Source organism: Podarcis vaucheri (assembly GCF_965113315.1).
Source record: "Podarcis vaucheri genome assembly, chromosome: 12".
NCBI lineage: Eukaryota > Metazoa > Chordata > Lepidosauria > Squamata > Lacertidae > Podarcis > Podarcis vaucheri.
The window spans coordinates 29,211,624-29,233,712 of NC_138750.1; the positions used below are offsets into that span (position 1 = coordinate 29,211,624).

The 22,089-nt window shown below is 40.9% G+C and overlaps 1 protein-coding gene across 3 annotated transcripts in view; it reads left to right on the top strand.

Moving 5' to 3' along the window:
* IGF2BP3 (insulin like growth factor 2 mRNA binding protein 3) overlaps nucleotides 1-22,089 on the top strand; it is a 70,585-nt gene that overhangs the window by 29,437 nt on the left and 19,059 nt on the right. For 2 of the 3 annotated variants that reach the window (XM_082193935.1, XM_082193934.1), the window contains exons 4-5: nucleotides 16,877-16,928; nucleotides 17,031-17,094. In XM_082193935.1, coding sequence (XP_082050061.1) covers nucleotides 16,877-16,928; nucleotides 17,031-17,094 — 116 coding nt within the window. Of the gene's footprint in view, nucleotides 1-16,876; nucleotides 17,095-22,089 lie in introns of all 3 variants that reach the window. The other variant, XM_082193933.1, reaches the window with a different exon arrangement.

Genomic DNA, 22,089 nt, shown 5'->3' on the forward strand with positions numbered 1-22,089 from the left:
GTGCCTAGGACTTGCTGATCGTATGGTCGGCGGTTCAAATCCCCACGGCGGGGTGAGCTCCCGTCGTTCGGTCCCAGCGCCTGCCCACCTAGCAGTTCGAAAGCACCCCTAAGTGCAAGTAGATAAATAGGTACCGCTCTGGCGGGAAGGTAAACGGCATTTCCGTGCACTGCTCTGGTTCGCCAGAAGCAGCTTAGTCATGCTGGCCACATGACCCGGAAAGCTGTCTGCAGACAAAACGACGGCTCCCTCAGCCAGTAACGCGAGATGAGCGCCACAACCCCAGAGTCGTCCATGACTGGACTTAACAGTCAGGGGTCCCTTTACCTTTTTTAACTTCAATATAGTTAACAATATAGTTAAATATAAACAAGCCCCTTACTGCTGCAATTTGATGACACACACATGAATTGTATAAACAATTGATCAAGCAGAGGTTTGTGTAGAGAAGATGCTCAAGAACTGGCAGAATTTTTAAAGCCAAAATTAGTGAATATATGTATATTAACTTAAAAATTTTGTGCCACTCTTTAGTATAATATTTCCAAGATGACTTTTAACATAAAAGAAAAAAAATGCTTCAGTGAATTAACAGAACATTTCTCAACAATAAAACAGCAGATAAAATAACAGGATTAAAACAACTTGTAAAATTTTTAAAGGCCTGGGGAAATAAAAAGGTATTTGCTTGATGCAAGAAGGATATTGAAAGAGGTATAACACAAACCCCCACCTCACCCTTCAGGGAAGAATTTGCATGGGGGGTGCCACAACTATAAAAGCCCTTTCCTTAGCCACTACCTGTGTGGCAACTTCCCTCAATAAGGATGGGAGCGATGTAATGTGACTGGATTTCTTTTAGTGTTTTTAAAATGTACACACTCTCTGTCAGAACACTTGAAAGGTCTGTTATTATCTCTTAATAACAAGCAGCAAGTTATGTGAAAGGAGAATTTGTCCTCACCCAGAGAATCAAAGTAAGGATGAGGCACTTTCAGAATAAAACTAGAATTTTATTTACATACAGATGATGAGGGTTATATCTTAATAATTACTCTAATAGGCACAGCATAGGGATGCGGGTGGCGCTGTGGGCTAAACTACAGAACCTAGAGCTCCTGTTGTTCGGTCCCAGCTTCTGCCAACCTAGCGGTTCGAAAGCACGTCAAAGTGCAAGTAGATAAATAGGTACCACTCTGGCGGGAAGGTAAACAGTGTTTCCATGTGCTGCTCTGGTTTGCCAGAAGTGGCTTAGTCATGCTGGCCACATGACCCAGAAGCTGTCTGCGGACAAATGCCAGCTCCCTCGGCCTATAGAGCAAGATGAGCACCACAACCCCAGAGTCGTCTGCGACTGGACCTAATGGTCAGGGTTACCTTTACCTTTAATAGGCACAACACTTTGTTTCAGATGCATGTTCTTTACAGAGATAGCTAAAAATATCCTTAAAATTAAACCTGTCTCTGAATTGACTAATGACTCTTAGAACTTCTTGTAGGACCTTTACCTTACCCTCGGGGATACAATCTGGGTTGCCCTGTTTAGCTAATCCCTAATTCAGCCCTAACAAGGCTCAAAACAGATCCCTATATAGGCACTTACCAAGTCCTAACTAACCGACAAACAAGCTCCATTTGAATGTTTAATGGTTCAAGCTCACTATTCTTTACTGATTGGACAAAACTCCTCCCAATCCTGATTGGTTTCTGGGCCACCAGGAGGCTGACCCAAGGTCTGTCTGTTATCACAACCTGCCTCACCTTAGAGAGCAAGATCTGGAACAGGCAGGGTTATGTCGGAAAAGGCTTTGTCACTGACACCTCTTGGCTTTCTAGGCTGGATCTATGAGCATTCCCCAGACTGCAGAAATGATCCTTTGGCTGGGGTGGGGTGGTGGTTGTGGTTACAACCCTTTCTGAACACAGTGAACACTACTACCTGAACCAACTGCCTACTAACTGTAGTCACCATTTTGAATGCACAGAGAGAAGAAAGCATATCTGTTCCCTTTTGGGGTTACCAGCAGCTAAATCTCAAATTAAATTCATAGTATAAAACATGGATGTTAAATCTTACTTAATAGTGATCCACATTTTGTAGGTTTTTCTACAAGTTTATTCAAAACATTGTCTCTTTAAAAAAGATATTTTGAGGCAGCCAGCTTGTACCGTACTAAGAAGGACTTATTTTAAGGACTGCCTGCCGTCCCTATCGTAACCTGCCTGCGCATTGAGATCAGCCTCAGAGGCTCTGCTTATGATCTTGCCTGGCAGGCATGAGAGATGGGGCCTTTTCTGTGGTGGTTTCCATGTTGTGGAACTCTCTTCCCTCAGATCTGCATGATCTCTGCACTGTGGGTTTTTAAAATGGTGTATAATAAGTAATACACACACACACACACACACCCCGTATTTTTCGCTCTATAAGACGCACCTAGTTTTTGGAGGAGGAAAACAAGAAAAAAATATTCTGAATCTCAGAAGCCAGAACAGCAAGAGGGATCACTACACAGTGAAAGCAGCAATCCCTCTTGCTGTTCTGGCTTCTGGGATAGCTGTGCAGCCTGCATTCGCTCCATAAGACGCACACACATTTCCCCTTACTTTTTAGGAGGGAAAAAGTGAGTCTTATAGAGCAAAAAATACAGTAAATGTCTTTTATTTAAAAAAAATTCTGCAGAGCTGTCTTTTGTTAGTTGCTGTACTGTTTGAATTGGCATTTTAATGACTCAGTGATGTTGCCTTTGTTAATTTGGATTATTTTGTATTTATAGCGTTGTAAGCTGTTTTCAGTGGGTTATGCCCCCAAAGGCAGCATATGAATTACTTCATAAGTAAATAGAGAAAATAAACCACCTTTGCTATGGTTCTTTGTGGTAATTGGCAGGGATGGGGCAATTGCTTGCTGTGGTTAACATGTGCAGTTACTAAACGTGTGTATCTGATATTTCTAACACTAGGTTGCCATATAGGGTCAGCTTGGCTTGATTGTGACATTTGGTTAAACCTTGATGCCCTTGGTGGATAAGGTCTAGAATTTCTTGCCTTGTAGATTGTGGTTCAGAAAAACCAAAAATAAAATACATTTCCATTTTGTTATTAGGCCTTCCAATTCACTCACTTGTCCATGGTCAGGAAAATGCTTTCTAGTCATCTCTGACACATTGCTAAGGTATTTGATCTGATATAGTATAAAAAGTTGTGAAGTTCTGGAGCGCCATGAATAGTTGTTTTGATCTAGTGAAACTGACTTACAGATGGTAATAGAGAAGCATGTACAGCACAAATGTAAGCCTTAACCTTCTCTAACTTGTGTTTACTTACATTGTGTGGCAAAGTATCTGCTGTGAGGAGCTCTTTTCCAGGAACATACTGTGCTACTGGGTTGAATCATTCTTCTTAGAAGATGTTGGCATCATAATTGTACTTGGTTCAAATAATTTGTTTTCATCAAGGTCACCAAAGGTTTATAGTCTGTGATGAGTCATGTCCCTTTATCCTTTCCAGCTTCATTTTCACCTTGTGCGGAGTAAGGGATTGAGGATTCCACAGAGTGTTTGTACACAGCATGGTTTGTCATAAGGGCTTAAAACAATGCCCATAAGATCGACTTTTAGGAGTGTAGATTAGTGTCGCCAAAACATTCAGTTTACTCCCATTGTTTTCAGCAGTTCATTCTAGCAGTTACTCCACAATTTAGTAGATTGTTTTTTGTTTCTGGGTTATGACCTTGTATCACATGCATGTTGAACACAAAAATCCCCTGCTGATAGCTTCTTTGTGTGGTATCCCAATAGTAGTAGTAGTAGTAGTAGTAGTAGTAGTATTTTAAAAATTGTACCCCCACCCATCTGACTGGATTGCCCCAGACATTCTGGGCATATATAACATCATAAGGGATTGTAGGTGATCTCTTCCTTGTGCATGTCTGAAGGGTTCTGAAATCCTATGTACATATTCTGATGTCTGCTCCTGAATTTATTTTTAAATAAGTTGTTATACCAACAATAGGTAGGTTTGTTCTCCAGGGGTAGTGCCTTTATCAAATATGATGCCTTAGAAATACTTGACACATTACTGCTATGATCACCAATACCAATGCAGTGTAGAGATTAGATTATCAGACTAGCACATGGGAGTAGGCGTAGGGTTAGGGGTACAGTCCCAGGTACGCTTGCTCAGCCAGTGCTCGAAATTCCCCAGGTGCGTTTTGCTACTGGCGTGGGTCCAGTTGCAACCAAGTGGAGATTTCTGGGTGCCCAGTTAGCAACTGACTTCTGCATAGAGCCAGCTGACTCACGCACAGTCCTCCATCACCACATCAAGGAAGTAAGGGCAGAGCTGAGTACAGATATATTTGACACTGCTGCAACCTTTCCACAGGCCACCCAAATGGAACTAACGAACCACAGTTTAAAAACCTCTGCCTTAATCCATAGTTAATACCATTTCCATTTCCACTGTGCATGTTTCTCCTTCTTGTATACTGGGACAAGTGAATTGTTGAAAGAGCAGGCTACAGTCAAGCAATGTAGTTGAGACCATAGAATTGCAGTGTTGGAAAGGACCCTAAGGGTCATCTGGTCCAACTCCCTGGCGAATAGACATTCTGGTGTGGTGACTGTAATCTAGGTTTAAGGTGCCATTTTGCGCCTAGTTTATAGATACATGAGTTTCTAACACTGCTTGCTATAGGCCTTGGAGGGCTAAGCTAGCCAGAGGGCCACGTCAAGGGCCTGGCAGACTTATGCTATCATGCCAAAAATGCCCTGTATCTCCCATACGCTCCCAGCCTCATACCCTGATTTAACAAGGTTAGAAAGTAATATAAAAACTAGGTATACATTGCGTACAAAGCTGGTGCAATATCTATAAAGAACTCAAACATTTTAAAGCTTTCCTCCCAGAGGAAGGAAACCTTTGACTCAAACCCTTAATTTCTGCAGACAAAGTACAATAATAATGGAATGACAGATTCCATTAAGTCAACAGCAGATTTCTGCTCTTAATTTTCATCAGCCCCATACTTACCACATCACACTACAGCGTTCAGTGCTTCAGTCTCGCCATCAATTCCGCACTTCTTGGTTATAATTCAAGCTTTCCTTCCAACTATTCAGTCCCTTTCATATTCCTTCCTGTGCCCTCTCAGTCCCCAGTATTATGTAGTTCTGACATGTTGCCAAGCTTACTGAACTTCTCATTCTGCCTAATGCACACAGCAGTAGAAGGAAAATAGTTTGGTGGTATATATGTCAAGACTTCTGGATAAGGGGCAAATCCAGACGCAATGGCATAATGATAATGGAAGTGCAGTGAAGTACCTGATATTGAAATTAATGGTGTGAGAGGAGATATCTGACTTTTGAGAGTGAATGGGAAATGGACATGAAAGATTGTTGTACATACAAATCAGATCTGATTTTTTTTAAAAAAATCTCTTCATTATACTTATGCCATAAACAAGATGCTTAAGAAATGCCAAAGTTTTTTTTAAAAAATAGTTTTCATTAAAGATTTTCATGAACTACAAAGAACTTTCAATTTCTTTCTCTTTTTTTGATCAGATTATAAAGTATTTTGGTACATTCAATGTAAAATGTAAAACAATATGTTTCTAAAGGTAGGGGAAGAGGGGTTTTCACGTCGGTGTCAATTCTGTATATTTGTTGGTTTATATTGGCGATGAAAGAAGATTTGGAGGGGGGCAGGGCATGTTTGTTTGCCTTTAATTGCCTTTGATTAACCGTAGTGAGATTTGTATGTGTTTGCGGAAGGGGGATATGGAATATTGGGTCAAGTTAACCATATTGATCAGTATGCTGGTGGAAGATCCCTGCTATTACTGTTGTCAGTTTAAGCCATACCGGGGTGAATGTGTCATCTTTCTTTTGTCCTCATGTCAGTTTTAGTTTGTTGGTTACCGTATTTTTCGCTCCATTGGACGCACCCGACCATAGGGCGCATCTAGTTTTTAGAGGAGGAAAACAAGGAAAAAATATTCTGAATCAAATGTTGTATAAACTACTGTATTTAATAAACAACCGGTATATCAGAATCAGATTACAGCCATGTAAAGTGAACATCAGTCAACAATGGCATTAAGAACCATCATCACTGTCATTAACAAATGAAGAGAGACTTTAAGGTTTGAGTACTCTTCTAGTCTTCTGTGAACCCCAAGAACTCATCACTGCTAAAGTCAGAATTTATGAAGCTCAGTTGCTCACAGTCACTGACATCACTTTCTTCGCTATCTTCATGTAAAATACCATCTTCGTATCTATCCAAAGCATTGCTAATGCCACATTTTTTCCTCTCAATCCTCTTCCTCCCCTCTCTCAGCGAACAGCCTGCCAGCTGCTCGCAAACATTCCCTTTACTTGAATTACAGTCAAGAAACAGCCAAGCAGAGCTTCTCAGCGGCAGGCTTGGGAGGCTTTCCTTTTCCCCACTTTTTTCTCCCCCCCCCCAAGCAGAACAGTCCCCTTTTCCAGCCTCCTCTCCATCCCTTTCACCCAAACTCCTCAGGTGACGTCTACAATTTCTCCCCTTCACTGCTCCCTCTCCTTTGCCCTCTACCATGACTCTCCACTCACGGCAACCTATGGTACCTCATCTCCCTTCACCCAGCTTCTTGGTCCCCCTCCTCTCCGTCCTCTTCCTCCCCTCTCTCAGTGAACAGCCTGCCCACTGCTCCAAACCTTGAGGGGGGAAGGGCAGGCTGCTGGCAGAGCAGCACCCCCCCACCCCATTCAGCAGCCCAAGAGTGCGGGGCATGGGCGCACAGCCTGCCCACTGCTCCAAAGCTTCCCGGGGCTGCAGAGGGAAGCCGAGGCTGCCGGCAGAAGAGTGAGGCTCTCCCCACCTCCCCCATTCAACAGTCCAGAAACGCGGGGGATGGGCGCACAGCCCTCCCGTTGCTCCACAGCTTCCCGGGGCTGCAGGGGGAAGCCGAGGCTGCCGGCAGGGGAGCGCGGCTCCACCACCACTACCAAAGACCAGTCCAAGGGTGTGCCGCACTCCGGCAATTTGGCTCCAGGGACCACACATTCGCTCCATAGGACGCACAGACATTTCCCCTTTTTAAGAGTAAAAAAGTGCATCCAATGGTGCGAAAAATACGGTAACTTTTCTAACAAGGCCGTTTCCCGTACAATTGGTACCAGTGGTCCATGCTTACTCCAGACAAGTCACTTCAGTGTCTTAACTATGGCATTTCTGGCTGCTGAGAGTAGGTGGGTTATAAGGTCTTTATGGTGCAAGTGAGCATTATTATATTGGAAAATATTTAGTAGGGCCAATTCTGGGGTAGGTTCAAATAAGTGTTTAGTTGTGTTACATACTTTTTGTAGGACTTCTGTCCAAAAGGGTTGGATTCAGAGACGTTGCCACCACATGTGAAGGCATGTGCCTGTATAAGTACAGCCTCTCCAGCATTTTGGCAAGCTTCCTGGATGTGTTACAGTGGTACCTCCGGTTACGCCTCACGCTGCTGCCATACGACTTCTGCTTGCATCCCGGGGCAAAGTTCACAACAAGGGGATCTACTTCTGGGTTAGCGGAGCTCGTAACCCGCCACGTTCGCAAGGAGGATGATACGTAACACGAGGTTCCACTGTAATTTCAATTTCGTCAGTGTCAGATGCTATTGTTAATTTTCAAAACGAGTTTCCTTCTTTTGGCTGAGATTTGAAGGGAGATTTGGACCACATTGGGTAGAGTTTATTTTGTAACCTTTGTCATGTTCCCATTGCTTTTTAATAGTGTCAGGTGATAATATTGCTGGGTTGTGGAGCAGTATATCGTGGATATCATCCCTCTACTATGTCCATCTGCCAACAAAAGAAGGCTTTCAAAGGTGGTCAAGGGCCTAGTGGCCACTGCTTTTACCGCTAGGTCATTTAGAAAAGCATGTACCGTATTTTTCCGCCTATAAGACACCCCCATGTATAAGATGCCCCCCATTTTGGGGGACTTAGATTTAAGAAAATGGGATGTATCTGTGTATAAGACGCCCCCTAATTTTTGACATTATTTTTGAAAAAATAATGAAAAAAACCTAGTCTTATACACGGAAAAATATGGTAGTTGATGGTGTTTTAACCAGGGTACAGTGGTGCCTCGCAAGATGAAAAGAATCCGTTCTGTGATTCTCTTCGTCTAGCGGTTTTTTCGTCTTGCGAAGCAAGCCCATTGAAGGATTAGCTGATTAGCGCTATTAGCGGCTTTTAGCGGCTTTTATCTGCTGATCATATCAGCTGATAAGCGGCTTAGCGGCTTAGAAAAAAAAGGGGGGGAACCAGCAGGAACTCGCAAGACATTGTCGTCTTGCAAAGCAAGCCCATAGGAAATTCGTCTTGCGAGGCATTCGTCTTGCGGGGCACCACTGTACTTGAATGTCTCCTAATTTATCCTGTATTTCCTATGTTGCTATGGGTATAGGCCTTTGGTTTGCCATGTTTCTATGTGGAAGGTTTGAGCTACATGACAGAAGAACTGGTGATGAGCCAAGGGGATTAGTGGGGATGGGTTAGTGACAAAACACCTACTTTTTGTTTCCAGGCCTTAAGCATGGATAGTGTTGAGGGGAGTTTTTTCAGCTTGTGTTGGAGGAGTGGGTATGCAGTAGTGGGAGTGCAGTCCAATGTGTCCATTTCTAAGTGTACCTATTGCATGGTCTCATCTTCCAAAATGTATGGGATTATGTGGCACACTTGATAAGCGCTATAATACAATTCTATGTTGGGAATTCCCCAACCCCCTTCTGAGGGGAGGAGGTGCAAATATTTTGGGCTTATTCTTGACTTTTTGTATGAGAAAATGAATGAATAGGGGTTTGGGGTTTTTTGCCATTTATGGAGTTGGATCCAGATTGGAAGGGTTTGGAATAAATAGGTTAATTTTGGGAGAATGGTTGTTTTTATCTGGCTATTTTATCTGAGAGAGTAAAGTTAGATTTATTCCATCTTTTTAGGTCTTTGTCAATTTATTGCCATAGAGGCTTGTAATTTTGGAGGTGTAATTTGTTAAGGTTTCTGGTTATTTGTACCCCTCAGTATCTAAACTTGGTACGGCGGAGCTTTATCTTTGTGATGTTGGTGAATTCTTTTTGGATATGAGAGGGATTGTTGAAGCACATTGCCTCAGATTTAGCAAAGTTCACCTGAAGGCCTGACACCATTGCAAAGGTGTTGAGTTCTTCAGTCAGAGTGGTTGCTGTTTTAATTGGGCCTAGTGTCATGATCATCAAGTAATCAGCAAAGAGTCAGGATGAATAGAAAGGGAGACAGCAGGCATCCTTGCTTCATGCCTCTTTGGATTGCAATGGTGGTGGAATCCATATTGTTGATTATGCATTTAGCTGAGGCTTGGGAGTAAATTTGTCTGAGGGTTTGTAGTACAGAAGGACTGAAGTTCATGCTGGTAATACTGCTAGTAGGTATTTCCACTCGAAGCAATCAAAGGCTTTTAGTATATCTAGGGACATAATTGTCGGTGGGTTTTTAATTGTTTTGCTATGGTTGATCAGGTTGAGTAACTTACTGGTGGGATTTGTTATGTTGCAACAAGGGATGAAAACAGCTCAGTCTGGGGCTATTAGTTTGTGCAGGAAGACTTAGCCAGGATTGATGTGAATATTTTGTACTTCTGATTTATCAGTGAGATCGGGCAATATAATTCTACTTTGAGGCTATCTTTGAATGCTTTTGGGATAGAGACTATTTTGGAGGAGGTCCAGGTTTTGGGGATGGGGGGGTCCTTATAGGATGTCAATAAATAGGCGAGTCATGTAGGGCGCCAGACTTACCTTGATATTTTCTTTTATAGAATTCTGCTGTAAAGCCATCTGGGCCTGGGTTTCAGGTTTTTGAGGAGCATCTCTTAATTCCTTTGAGGTGATAGGACTGTCCATGAATTCGCATTACTCTGCAGTTAAAATTGGCATGGATACTCCTGCTAAAAAGGTTTTGATTTCTTACTCATATGGGTTCTGAGAAGAGTACAGATTAGAGTTAAATTCCACAAATTCTGAAGTTATTTCTTTAGAGGATAATGTTGTGTTTCATCTTTTTTAGTAATGCAGTGTAGTCTTGTTTTAAGTGATTTTTCCCCTGCACCTGTTTGCTAATAGTCTAGAGTTTTCCCCTCCATACTTGTAAAATTGTTGTTTTGAGTATAGAATGTTGATCATGGTTTTATTATTTTCTGGTGAGTCAATCTCCCTTCCTTTTTGTTCTATGAATTTATGCAGTTTTTTAAGCTCCTGCTTGTTTGTATCGTGCTGAAAGAGCTGTGGCGTCTTACTCAAGCTTGCTAATTTTTGAGGTTTGTTTTTTGAGTGATGCTTTCTCTTTTATGCAAGCTCCTCTAGCGACCACTTTCATTGCGTCCCAGAGAAGGGGGCTTGTTAAGTTGTCTGCATCATTTTCCTTGAAATAGTTTTAAAGAGTTTTCATGAGACTTTCTCCAGTTACTTGGTTTGTGGTTAGGATAGGGCTAAAGGACCATGATGGAGTGGTTTGTGTTCCCTCTCCTAATTTAAGGGTAGTTTCCACAGGGCATGGTCTGTTACCTTGATGTTACCAATGTTTGTTGTTTCAACCAAGGAGATCAGGCTTTATGTGAGCAGAATGCTATCCAGTCTGAACGTTGCACCATGGCGCCCGGACTGAAATGTGTGACTGGTGTCTCCTGGGTTTTTTTCACCCCAGATGTCCTGTAGGCCTCCATTTTTTAGCATTTTTTAATGATTTCCTGGTGGAAATCCTGCCACCCGCTCACATAAGTTGGAGCTTGTTAAGTAAATGGTAAGAATGAAACCTTGGTAAAATCCTTGATTGTTGCTTGGCCTCCAGGATGCTCATTATCCTAGCACAAAAATTTCAGGAAGGGACTGGTATAGTGGATTACAGCTGTCCCATTCCTAGCTATGTGCATTTGAATCCTACTGAAGACTGAGCTTGTGTGTGCTGAGTGTAAGATTGAACCATTGTTTCTGAATAAGCTGATCACTCTTAGACACTCTATTCACTGCCAGAGCTCACGAGTAAGCAAACTAGTCTTAGCGTTCTTCTGTGGATAAAAAGCATTGCACCTCTTTAATTTGTGCAGCAGAGTAGAAAGCTAGTTCGTAAAAGAACTAACAAATTTAAGAAAGGCTTATTTCACTTACCTCTTGTTCCTGCTCCAAGGAGCTTGGGGCCATGTATGTGATTCTCCACTAACCAAGTTCATCCTCTCAGCACCCATGTGATGATGTAGGTTAGGTTATGAAGTGGTTCACCGACTGAACAGGAATTTAAACCCAGATCTGTCTGATCCTAGCCTGAGCCACAATTTGGCTATTCCTGCACTGTTCACTATTTCATAATTCTTCTATCATATTATTTTCTCATGCATATCCCAAATGCTATTTTCAGTTTCTCAGAAGGAAAGCCAGATGCATTCTGCTCCAGTGGTTTTCCTGAACCAGTACGCTGCCACCATTTAATATCATTTACACTCTTTGCTGTCTTAACTTACCAATATTCCATGGAACAAAGCCAATCAGGTCTAGGTACTAAATTTAACAAAGATATTAAAAGTTTTATTTAATACAGGATTATATATTGCACAGGTTTGCGTGGGTACTTTAATATATTACTGTCTCTTTAAATGGGTTTGTTTATCTGTCTATCTATCTATCTATCTATCTATCTATCTATCTATCTAAATTTCTATCCTGCCCTTCCTCCCAAAGGAGCCCAGGTAAACACATTGATAACTTCTTACTGTCATTTTAAATGCCAACAGCTTATTTTAAACTACTGTTACTAAACTAAGAGAGCTTAGAGGAACCAGTCATTATGAAAGCTCCTCTGCTAGACTGCTCTTGTATTTACTGCACGCCATTTAAGCCCCACCAACACATTTGAGAGCTCTATTTCAAACCCTACTTGACCTATTGAATCAAAGGTCTGTTTTTGCTGTCCTGTCCTGGACTCTTTTCTCTGCCTCTCCTGCCAGACACCAGAGCCTAGTATTCCATACTGCCTCTCACTTCTGCTCTTCATAGACAGGTTATCTTCTCATCATCCATGCCAAGTGATTCAGCTACCCTAGTAAGTCTTAGGCTACCTAGTCACTCTGCCTTCCTTTCAGGTCTTCTTCCTTCTTCCTCAGTTCTTCTCCTTGGTTGTTGTCATCTTCTTCTGCATTCACCACAGAGGCCCAACCATCAACCAAAACAATCCAACCCTGACTGACTAGCACCCAGCCATATATTCATTTTTTTCTGCCTTCCAACTCCCAGTCTAGCCCCAGCCAGTCACAATAAGAATTATGAGCCGCAACCACCAACATACTATGCATACTTTCTATCCTTCTTTTGCATACTGAGAGTTCTGTTTCCAACCCCTACTCAGCTGTCCCTTAAGGCCCCTCAGTGACAGATAAACCAAAGTTCACCTTACCAGACTTCCCCCATCAAACACATTGCAACATACATCACAATGCGACTGGCACAATATCCATTAAAAGCAGTTCAAACAAATTGGTTTTCTTTACAAGGTCTAAAAGGGGTAGGGGGATTGTGGTGTTACCTCCAGTCCTGCTACTGCTGTATACTAGCCCTCCCTTAAGAAGAAAGGTGCAGCTTCAACAAAAATCTGGAAGTTTGTGCTGCCACAACTATAATGGCATCCTGTGTAGGCAGCTTTTCTCCAGCCAGTATTTCCTTTTGTATAAAGACCAGTTCTGTATACATCAAAACTTTTATCTATCCTATTCATGAAAAATTTGGTTTGATGCAGATATCAACTAGTGGGCCAGCTACGCATTTCATGTTGAGCATCCTCCCTGTGCAGCAAGAAAACTGCTAGCACATTTGCAAAGTTTAGTAGGGTTCAGTATGCTTTCACATTGGATGAGGAGCCACGTCTTGCAGTTCCTACATTGCTGGGGGTTGGACTAGATGACCCTCTGTGCCCCTTCCGACTCTGCAATTCTGTGATTTTGCTAGTTCAGTGAAATGTATTTTTCCAAACTTCCATTTTTGCCTACCAAGTTACTACATGTGAGAGTCTTTTTCCTGACATAACTACCACTTTCTGTCATCACTAGTTTTCCATTAAATTACAAATATGCACCAAGTACATTTGGATGTTCTTATTCCATTACCCCCATTTCTAGACTTTAGTTCGGTGGTCTAGCATTAAATTTTAAGAATGCCAGTGTAAAAATGTGTAGACTTGCCTTTTAAAACAAGCTGTTAAAAATCTTCCAAGTATTGTGGCATCAGTGTAGCTTGAAAGCATAGTTTTGCTTATGGTACAGTGGTGCCCCGCAAGACGAATGCCTCGCAAGGCGAAAAACTCGCTAGACGAAAGGGTTTTCCATTTTTGCGTTGCTTCGCTAGAAGAATTTCCCTATGGGCTTGCTTCGCAAGACGAAAACGTCTTGCACTTTTTTTTAAAAGCCGCTTGAAGAGGCACAGTTGCGACGGACCGTGCTTCGCAAGACGAAAAACATCGCAAGACGAAAAGACTCGCGGAACGAATTATTTTCGTCTTGCTAGGCACCACTGTATTCCTTTTAAATATTAGTCTATATTTTAGTTTTTAAAGCCTTTATTGATTTCCATGTGTGCAGTCGACCCTGTGCTATAGTTTTAAGTTGCTCAGCTGACAACCATGCTCATAACACCTTAGCAACAACTGTGTGAATAAGATCACTCCATGTGTGTGATAACTTGATATAGATATATAGATATGTATGAGAATGAATGAGAAAACTGGGTTTGAATTGAAACACTTCAAAGATTAACTCCCCTAGAGTTTTGGTGTAGGATAGTACTGTTCATAACACAGTCAAGAGTTGGCTTTTAGAGTCTGATGAATGAAAGTCCACAGTGTAAGACTGCAGCTTTTTGTGTGCAAGAAAGAGGCATCTGTGTTATAACAAGAGGAGGAGACCCAATGTAGACAAAGCCAGAGTTCCTTCATAAAAAAGGAATGAATTATTTTCTAGCTGGAGTAAATATTTATACAAACAAACTTTTCTTTTCAGCTGCTCATCAGGATTGCTATCGCACTACCAACTTGGCTAGAAAATTGATTTTCGTTGCCCAACACGGCTGCACGTGGTGATAGGGAGGCGGATGAGGAGTTCAGACAAAACTGGCTTGTCTCAAAGTAGAGCGAGAGGATTTGGCTGTTTGAAATAAAATGTAAAGTGATGGGCGGGGGGTATGTCCAAATCAAGCAGGAAGCAGGAGCCTAGATAGTATGAAAAGTGTGTAAGGAAACTCAAGCGTGCAAAGAATCTAGAATGCAAAAGCTAATTTTAATTAATGCTGAAGGGGTTTCTAATGCATTCATATACATGTTGATTAAAAATTTTTGCACCAGTATTTTGGTGCTTGAGGCGTGGTGGTTTTTTGTGGCATGGTCCTCTCTTGGTGGCATGCTTATTATTTGTTATGTTTTCATGTGATGGTGTTGTAATTTGGCCTTGCAGTTTTCCAACTTGTCCAACATGAGCAAGGGTGTTGTTGTGTGCTGGTGAACAGTGAGCTAAATATTTGGTGGCAAATTCTCATATTTATATGCAAGCTTGGTTTCTCATATTTCCTTCAGTCTGTGAGGGTAACCAGGGGAACCTGTCTGTCTGTCTGTCTGTCTGTATACTTACTTCTAACACATCCTTGGAAATGGACACAATTTTTTATGTATGTCAACACAACAAACAATGATAAAGTCTCCACTATTGCAGTATGCTGATCTTTAGACTCCTTAACTATTTGGTCATGCTATAATACAAATAACACCTTCAACCATGTCAGACACCTAAACCAGATCAACTCAAAAGGCTGATGAAAATTAATAAACAGGATCTCCACTAATAATTTACCCAAACATTTCTATAACATTGTACCTACTTAGAAATGTTTATATGTGTTGTGCACATGTATGTATCATTTCTAAAAAGAACAGAACTTTCATTATAAACAGCACAGTAGTTTATCTTGGCATTACTCCCCCCCCACCACCAAAAAAAATTACAACAGCCTCTATAATTTCCTTTATAATCCTGAATATTTTGAAGAATCAAGACATATCTTGAAGAAGCAAGACATCATTTGACACCCCACAATAATAATATAACAGTATTCAGCTGTCTCAAACATAGTATTAATAGTAAGAGAGGAAAATTACACTTCACTGTATTACACTCTCATACAAGAATACTGTTTTAACTTAAGGGAGAGGGAACAATATTATATCACGTCTGCTAGCAAGTAGCTATGGTATTTTTCTTCCAGTGTCCAAATAGATGTTTTAGCTCAAAAGTGTTATTACCGTATTTCATATATTAATAGCATCATGCAGTAATGGAAGTTTGAAGATTCTTTCCACAGCTAAACATTTATATTATTGTAAATATATCTATTTATTTAACTGCATTTTTATACCAATTGTAAATAAAACATTTAACCTGCTTACAAATGTAGCCACCAAGAATTTATCATACATTGCCCCATACTAAATTGTTGGTCACACACAGACATGCCCAAGCCACATCAAATACCTTAAATCATTTCTGCCACCTCCACCCTTTGTTCTATATCAAAAAGGAAGCAAAAAGCACCATGTTACTTTATCCTGGGTTCTTTACAATGCTTCCCATTAGCCCCCAAATAATTTATTTTTATTCAGCAAAATCTATATGCCACTTGATTGTAGTGAAACCTCTAAGCAATTTACAAGAAATATTAAAATTATCAATAAGAACAGTTAAAAACAATTAAAATAAGTAAAATTAACAGTTAAACAGGCTAGCAAGCCCTAAAGTAGCCTAATGCTTATGGGGCAAAAAGCTGTATTTCCAAAAATTAGTTTCCTTTTTAAAGGGGTCTTTTGAATCTTAAAATAAGAGGGCTAAAGTATAAGTAGCTATTGTGATGCTAAAATCTGAGGTGTGTTTTAAAGTCCTTCCAAGTACTTTGGCATTGTACCTAACGAAATATTCTTACAATTCTTGCTGAATTTAGTCTGAGTATGATTAACAAAGATGTTGTTGGTTGGTTGGACTTGAAAGGTTACATTCCAGGCATACACAAGTAAATTCTTATTCAGATGTCAGTGAAAATGTTTAAATAATATCATTCACTTGTTAATAACTTTATGATGCAGTCCTAAACATATTAACTACCATGAAAGATCCATTCAAATTAGTGGGATTACAGGACACCTCACTGAGTGAACATGTTTATAAAATAAAGATTGTAAAGTACTTTTTGCATCACATGACTTTTAGTAAGTAGTAGATACAGTAACTGAACACACAAGGTGCATTTGAAATATTTCGGGGGTTGTTTATTTCGATTCAACTTTATGTTTAAGGAGCATTTTCAGTTTTAATCGCACTATGATAGTTGTTGTTGTTAATATAATTCAACAATTTCACTATAAGGACCAAAATTATATAATAAAGAGTAATTGAAAGACTGTGATATAGGAGCAAAGGAGTTAGAGCAGAGAACTGTAAATTTACCATTACACCAACCAGACTAGTTCCTGTTTTGTTTGTATTTTATTCTGTTTTTTCTTGTCTAGATTCCCCCCCCCCCATTCATAGCTATGGAGAACTGACTGACTTGCTGTAAATGCTAGTTTTCACAATAGGTTTGTTGTATGCATTCATTTTGTTGCTAGTCCTTGAACTATACTTGGAGTTCAAATAGAGAACACAAGATGGAGAAACTTTCGGGCGGTTTGGGGGAAAGCCATGCCCAATAGTTTTGTAAAAAGCAAACATAATTTGGGGTTTCTTACAGGCTCTTTTCACATACAGCTACCATAGAAACTAATTTTAATGTGCTCCTTTTTCACAGGTGCTAGACGGATTGTTAGCACAGTATGGAACAGTGGAGAACTGTGAGCAAGGTAACACTAAAGTCAGACAATTAAAGAAAAAAATTGGGGACGTAAGCATAAAATTACGCCCCCCCCCCAATATAACCCTTTTCTTTTCCTTTCTTTTTCTAGTGAATACGGAGACAGAGACTGCAGTAGTTAATGTAACATATGGCAATAAGGATCAGGCCAGACAGTAAGTGTTTATTTACTTGGATTTTATATCTGAGACTTACATCAGACTAAACGTGGCTAGGATTATACTATAAGATTCAATTCTATGGACTAAAATTCAAAATTGTGGGCTAATGCAATTGCCGTAACTTCTTGTCTGATTGAATGGCAGTTCCATTGAAGCTGATAGAAATCTTAATTGGCATTTGTGGAAAATGCCATAAAAGTTTGTGCAACGTATATGTAAAAATACAATTTATATCTCTTGTTTGACACAAGTCTTCTAGTCCAGTATTTTTCTTACCTTTTGGAGGATTAAGCCTGTTCCTAATTTCTAGTTAATATATCTGAGGATTTCAGAATTGGATGTAATGTAAGCTTGTTACATCGTCTGAGCATTCATAGTATTCTGTTTCATTCTGAGGGGTCAGGGAGAGGGTATTAACATTTATCAGTGGTTTTACAGCATGTCTGATGAAATATACATTATGATATAAAACTTCTGCCGTCACCCAAAATGGTCTGCCTTTAACCTTGGCTCTTAAATGCTAGCTCAAGCAAAATTTTAAAGTATTCTGCAAAATGATCAGGGTTCAAAATTTGCTAGGTCTCCTGCAGAAGCGAATTCCATAGTAGTAAGCAGCCACTGGGAACAATATTTACATGCCCTTGCTTTTTAAATTCCCTCACTGTAAGTAAAGTCAAGAGAGTGCTTTTAAAGGTCACAGTGGCACATAAGTGAGGAAGAAGTCTCTGAGATATGCAGGATCAAAGGTTTTATAAGGATAAAACATCAGTTTTATTTATGCCCAGATGCTTGAGCTCTAGTGTAATGTGTTTTGGTTTGTAGTGCATTGTCTAGCCTCTTCAACAACAGTACAGTTGTCAAGACTCATGAGCAGGTCACAACAAAAGGGAGAGTTGATGAAAAGATACACCGGTCACAGTTGAAGATAATTTTCTAGCCCAACATTGAATTGGGCTAGTTGAATTGGGTGAGAGCATCTCACACCTTCAAAGCTGCATAGCCAGAGATGACTGGACAGCAACAGTGTTCAGAGTATTATTACTCCCATTCTCATTAGCTATGAACATTTGATTTGATGAGCTTAGTTGTAGCCTTGCCTAGATCCAATGTACTGAGCTATATAATCCAGAGTTCTGTGAACAAGGGTAAATTTGAAACTCAATAATCACTGGCTTAGATTGATTCAGTGACCTGGTAGCAGTCAGGGAAATGCCTCTGACAAAGACCCTAGGAACTGCTGCTTCTCAGTGATGATAGCACTAGAGTGGACCCACCTTTTTATTTGTGACAAGTTGGGTCTTTCCCCCTGTATTTGTATCCAAGGCAGCTGTCTACCAGTTCCATCTGGTTCCTACCTGCCTGCGCACTGTCTCACCAGAATGGTGCATGCTCTGGTTATCTCCTGCTTGGATTACTGCAATGCACTCTACATGGGGCTTCCTTTGAAGGTGACTCAGAAACTACAACTAATCCTGAATGTGGCAGCTAGACTAGTGACTGGGACTGGCTGACAGGACCATATAACAACCCCCCTCAGCAGCAGATTTTAAAATTCCTGCTCTATATTCCACCAATCTGCTATGTTAAATTGGATGCAGAAAATGCATGTATAAGTGCACCTTCTCATATGGACACTTTGGATAGAATTCTGCATCCTGTGAGCATAATTATTCTCTCTTTCCCCACCCCTCACTTTCACATGAACCTCATAAAAACAAAAAGAAGTTAAAAGATACAGTAATAGTCTGTCTCTTTCAAAACTTGCACTGTCTTGAATATCTTGTTTACTGTGCTGTTCCTTTGAAATAAGCTGCTCTTGACAGTTGTTCCATCCTCCCACCTGTTGTGTAACATCCTCTAGGAAAATGTATAGCTGCATTGCTGTGGAATGCAGGCTTTAAACTGAAGCAGGAGTTATAAAATACTTCAACTACTCTCTCACTGTCCTGTTAAACCACTACAAAAGAATTAAAATGAGATCCATTGGAAAACTGAGAAGGAATTCAAGAACTGTTCTGTTGGTTTCATGTAAGAATGTTACAAAGGCGATACTGAGACCAGTTGTGTTTGTGTGGAGAAAAGCACCCCATCTCCCATGAGATCTGTTCTGGATCATATACCATGAAGGGACTTGTTGAATGCTACAAATTGGTCAGTGTTAACCAACTGACAGCTTAATACGCCTTTATGCAATATTGCAATTAGCTATTTACGTGATTGCTTGTGGGGAAGTAGCACTTGCCTCTGGGCAACCAGGTGCAGCCCCGCAGCAGGTGTGTGTGAGCAGCAAAAGAGGCAGAGAGTGAGTTTGCCAAGTCTGGTTGGCTCCTTGCCCTGCCTGGAGAAAGCGAGTGAGGGTGCTATTCGCTGCTGTCTCTAAAACCTCTAATCTGTAACTGACTGCTTTTTATTACATACAAGACATCACTTCATTCCCCATTGCCTTATTTAAAAGTGAGTACATCCTGATACATTAAAAGGGCAAATTATTGAGGCATGTGTTTCGGCTGATATATCCGTGTGTGTGTGTGCAACATTTTTTGCATTCCATGATAATAGAATCATTGAATTGTAGAGTTGGAAGGGACCCTGATGATCATCTAGTTCAACCTCCTGCAGTGCAGGAATCTCAACTAGAGCATACATGACAGGCGGTCAACCTGTTTGAAAACCTCCAGTAAAGGAGAGCCCACCACCTTGGACATACACTCCAGCACAAAATCCAGTATTTGAATCCAGTGGAAGTCAAACATACATTCAGTTTTCCAGTTTTAATAAATGGGTATTTAAAAGAACTTAACTGTGGCTGGATCGTGCACTTAGTTGTTCATCGATCTGCGTTGCAAAAGAACCAGCCAGATTGAAAGAAACCAACTTTCTGAAGGATTTCAATTTGAAACTCAGATCTATATAGAACAGGGGTCGGCAACCTAGGGCCCATGGGCCACAAGCGGCCCAGGGGGTGGTTTAACTGGCCCACAAGCAGCCCTTGAACCGAGCTGCCCGTTCGGCGAGTCCCCGTGCACTGCACTAAACCAGCACGGCGCAGGGACTCGCTTCCGCGGCGACGGAAATCTCATCTGTGTAGGCGCAGACACCTGAAATCGCATCTGCACAGATGCCGAAAATTGTGGGCGCGCGCGATCTGGCCCACAGAGGGATCTCTGCTGGAGTGAACTGGCCCAGGCAAGGTAAACCTTGCCGACCCCGATATAGATAAGCAGCACTTTCTCTTCCATCAGTTTGCTGGAATTCTGTAAATATGTATTTCAATCCGCTTAGCACTAGCAAGTCATTAATGGGGGCACTGGTCTCAAAAGGCAGAAAATATGAGTTCTGGCCATGAGGAGATAAAAACAAACCATTCTGCATTCCAAAGTATGTTAATAATAAAACATAAGTAGTGATATATTCATTGGAACATAGGATGCTGCCTTATCCCAGGTCTGATTGTTCAGCAGCATAGCTCCATACCAACTACTGGCTGACTGGCAATGGCTCTCTAGGATTTGAGGTCGTTACTTTCCCCATCATCTAGTTCCTGATCCCTTCTACTTGGCGATGCCATAGGCTGAATTTGGGATGTTCTGCAAAGCATGTGCTCTGCCACTGAACAATCACCATTCCTATATGTTGGGAAAGCATTCTAGAGTTTCTGCTGTATGACCATGGGAATACATGGAAGAGTGGTAGGCAGTCAACAATCCCTTCTTGCAAGGTTCTTCATGCTTACAGAATTGATTTTGAAGCACTGAAGCTTAGTCCAACATTGCCCACTTCAGGCTGTGACAAAAATCCCACTATTGAACAAGGCTTTTAAATTATTTGCTAAGGTGCTTGAAGTCTGCCCCAGCCCTCTTCTTTTTGTACTCTGTGTATGGTGAATAGTGACAGAAGACAACGTGACCAGGTGGCTATTGTAAGACATCTTTTTGAAAGTCTAAATATAATGGCGCTTACTTCTAAATGAATAGGATTGCACTGTCTAAAATGTCGCCTTGTTTGCTGACCTTTAGGGATAGGGAAAATGAGACGACCAAACAATTCCCCTTCCCCCCAAAACATAAGAATTTTGAGAAGAGTTAAACAATTAAATCTTTCATCATAGCACTTATATTTGTTCATGTTAAAATTCTGTTATAATGCATGCTACTCGGGAACAGCTCAGTTGCTATGGAAACTTTTAACTTCCCTTAATTTCCTGAAATTAATACCGTTGGTCATTTGTGTTTTTAGAGATGTTTGTTGCTATTTGCTTTCAAGTACTCTATACAGTTGTACTTTAAAGTAACTCAGTACAGTTAACCAGAAAGGATTTGGCCATGCCTTTTCCTACATTGAGATTGGAACTTTTTCTACACCAAGGTAATGTGTATCCAATGCTCATTTTAGAGCCTCAGCCTTGTTCAGTTTCCCATCCCTATGAGCGTGCCAAACGCTGTATAAAATTGAGCTGTCAGTTGTTCACTCACATACAAAAGATTGTGTGGTGTGATAAAAGTCAGAGTTCAGTTTCTAACTGAAACCTCTTTTTCATCTCTTCACTTCTTCTGAAGACCAGATCACACTCATGTGTTTCAAAGAGGATTTTACTCATTTGCTCAGGTGGTTAAGTGCTACTTCAGAATTTTACCATAGTTACTTACAATATGATGGTAAAGTAGTTGTTTTCAGGTATGTTTACTTCTAACACCTTTTTTACAGTTGTAGGGAAAGCAACTCACATTTGTAACACACGTAAACGTGACAGATTTTAGCAGAGGTCGAAAACTGTAGGAACCACAGAGAAAGAACTGTATTTAAGCCGGGGGGGGGGGGAGCTTCCATTAGCATGCCTGAATTGATTCCTGAAGGAATTGTTCTCCAGTACTTAAAGGCCTGTGTGCTTTATGGGCTTGTGAAAGTTGGCAGAACCAATATAAACCATAGTGCAAATTATGAAATTTGGTAATTAGACCGTGCCACTTGACCCCAGGTGTCCTGATATTT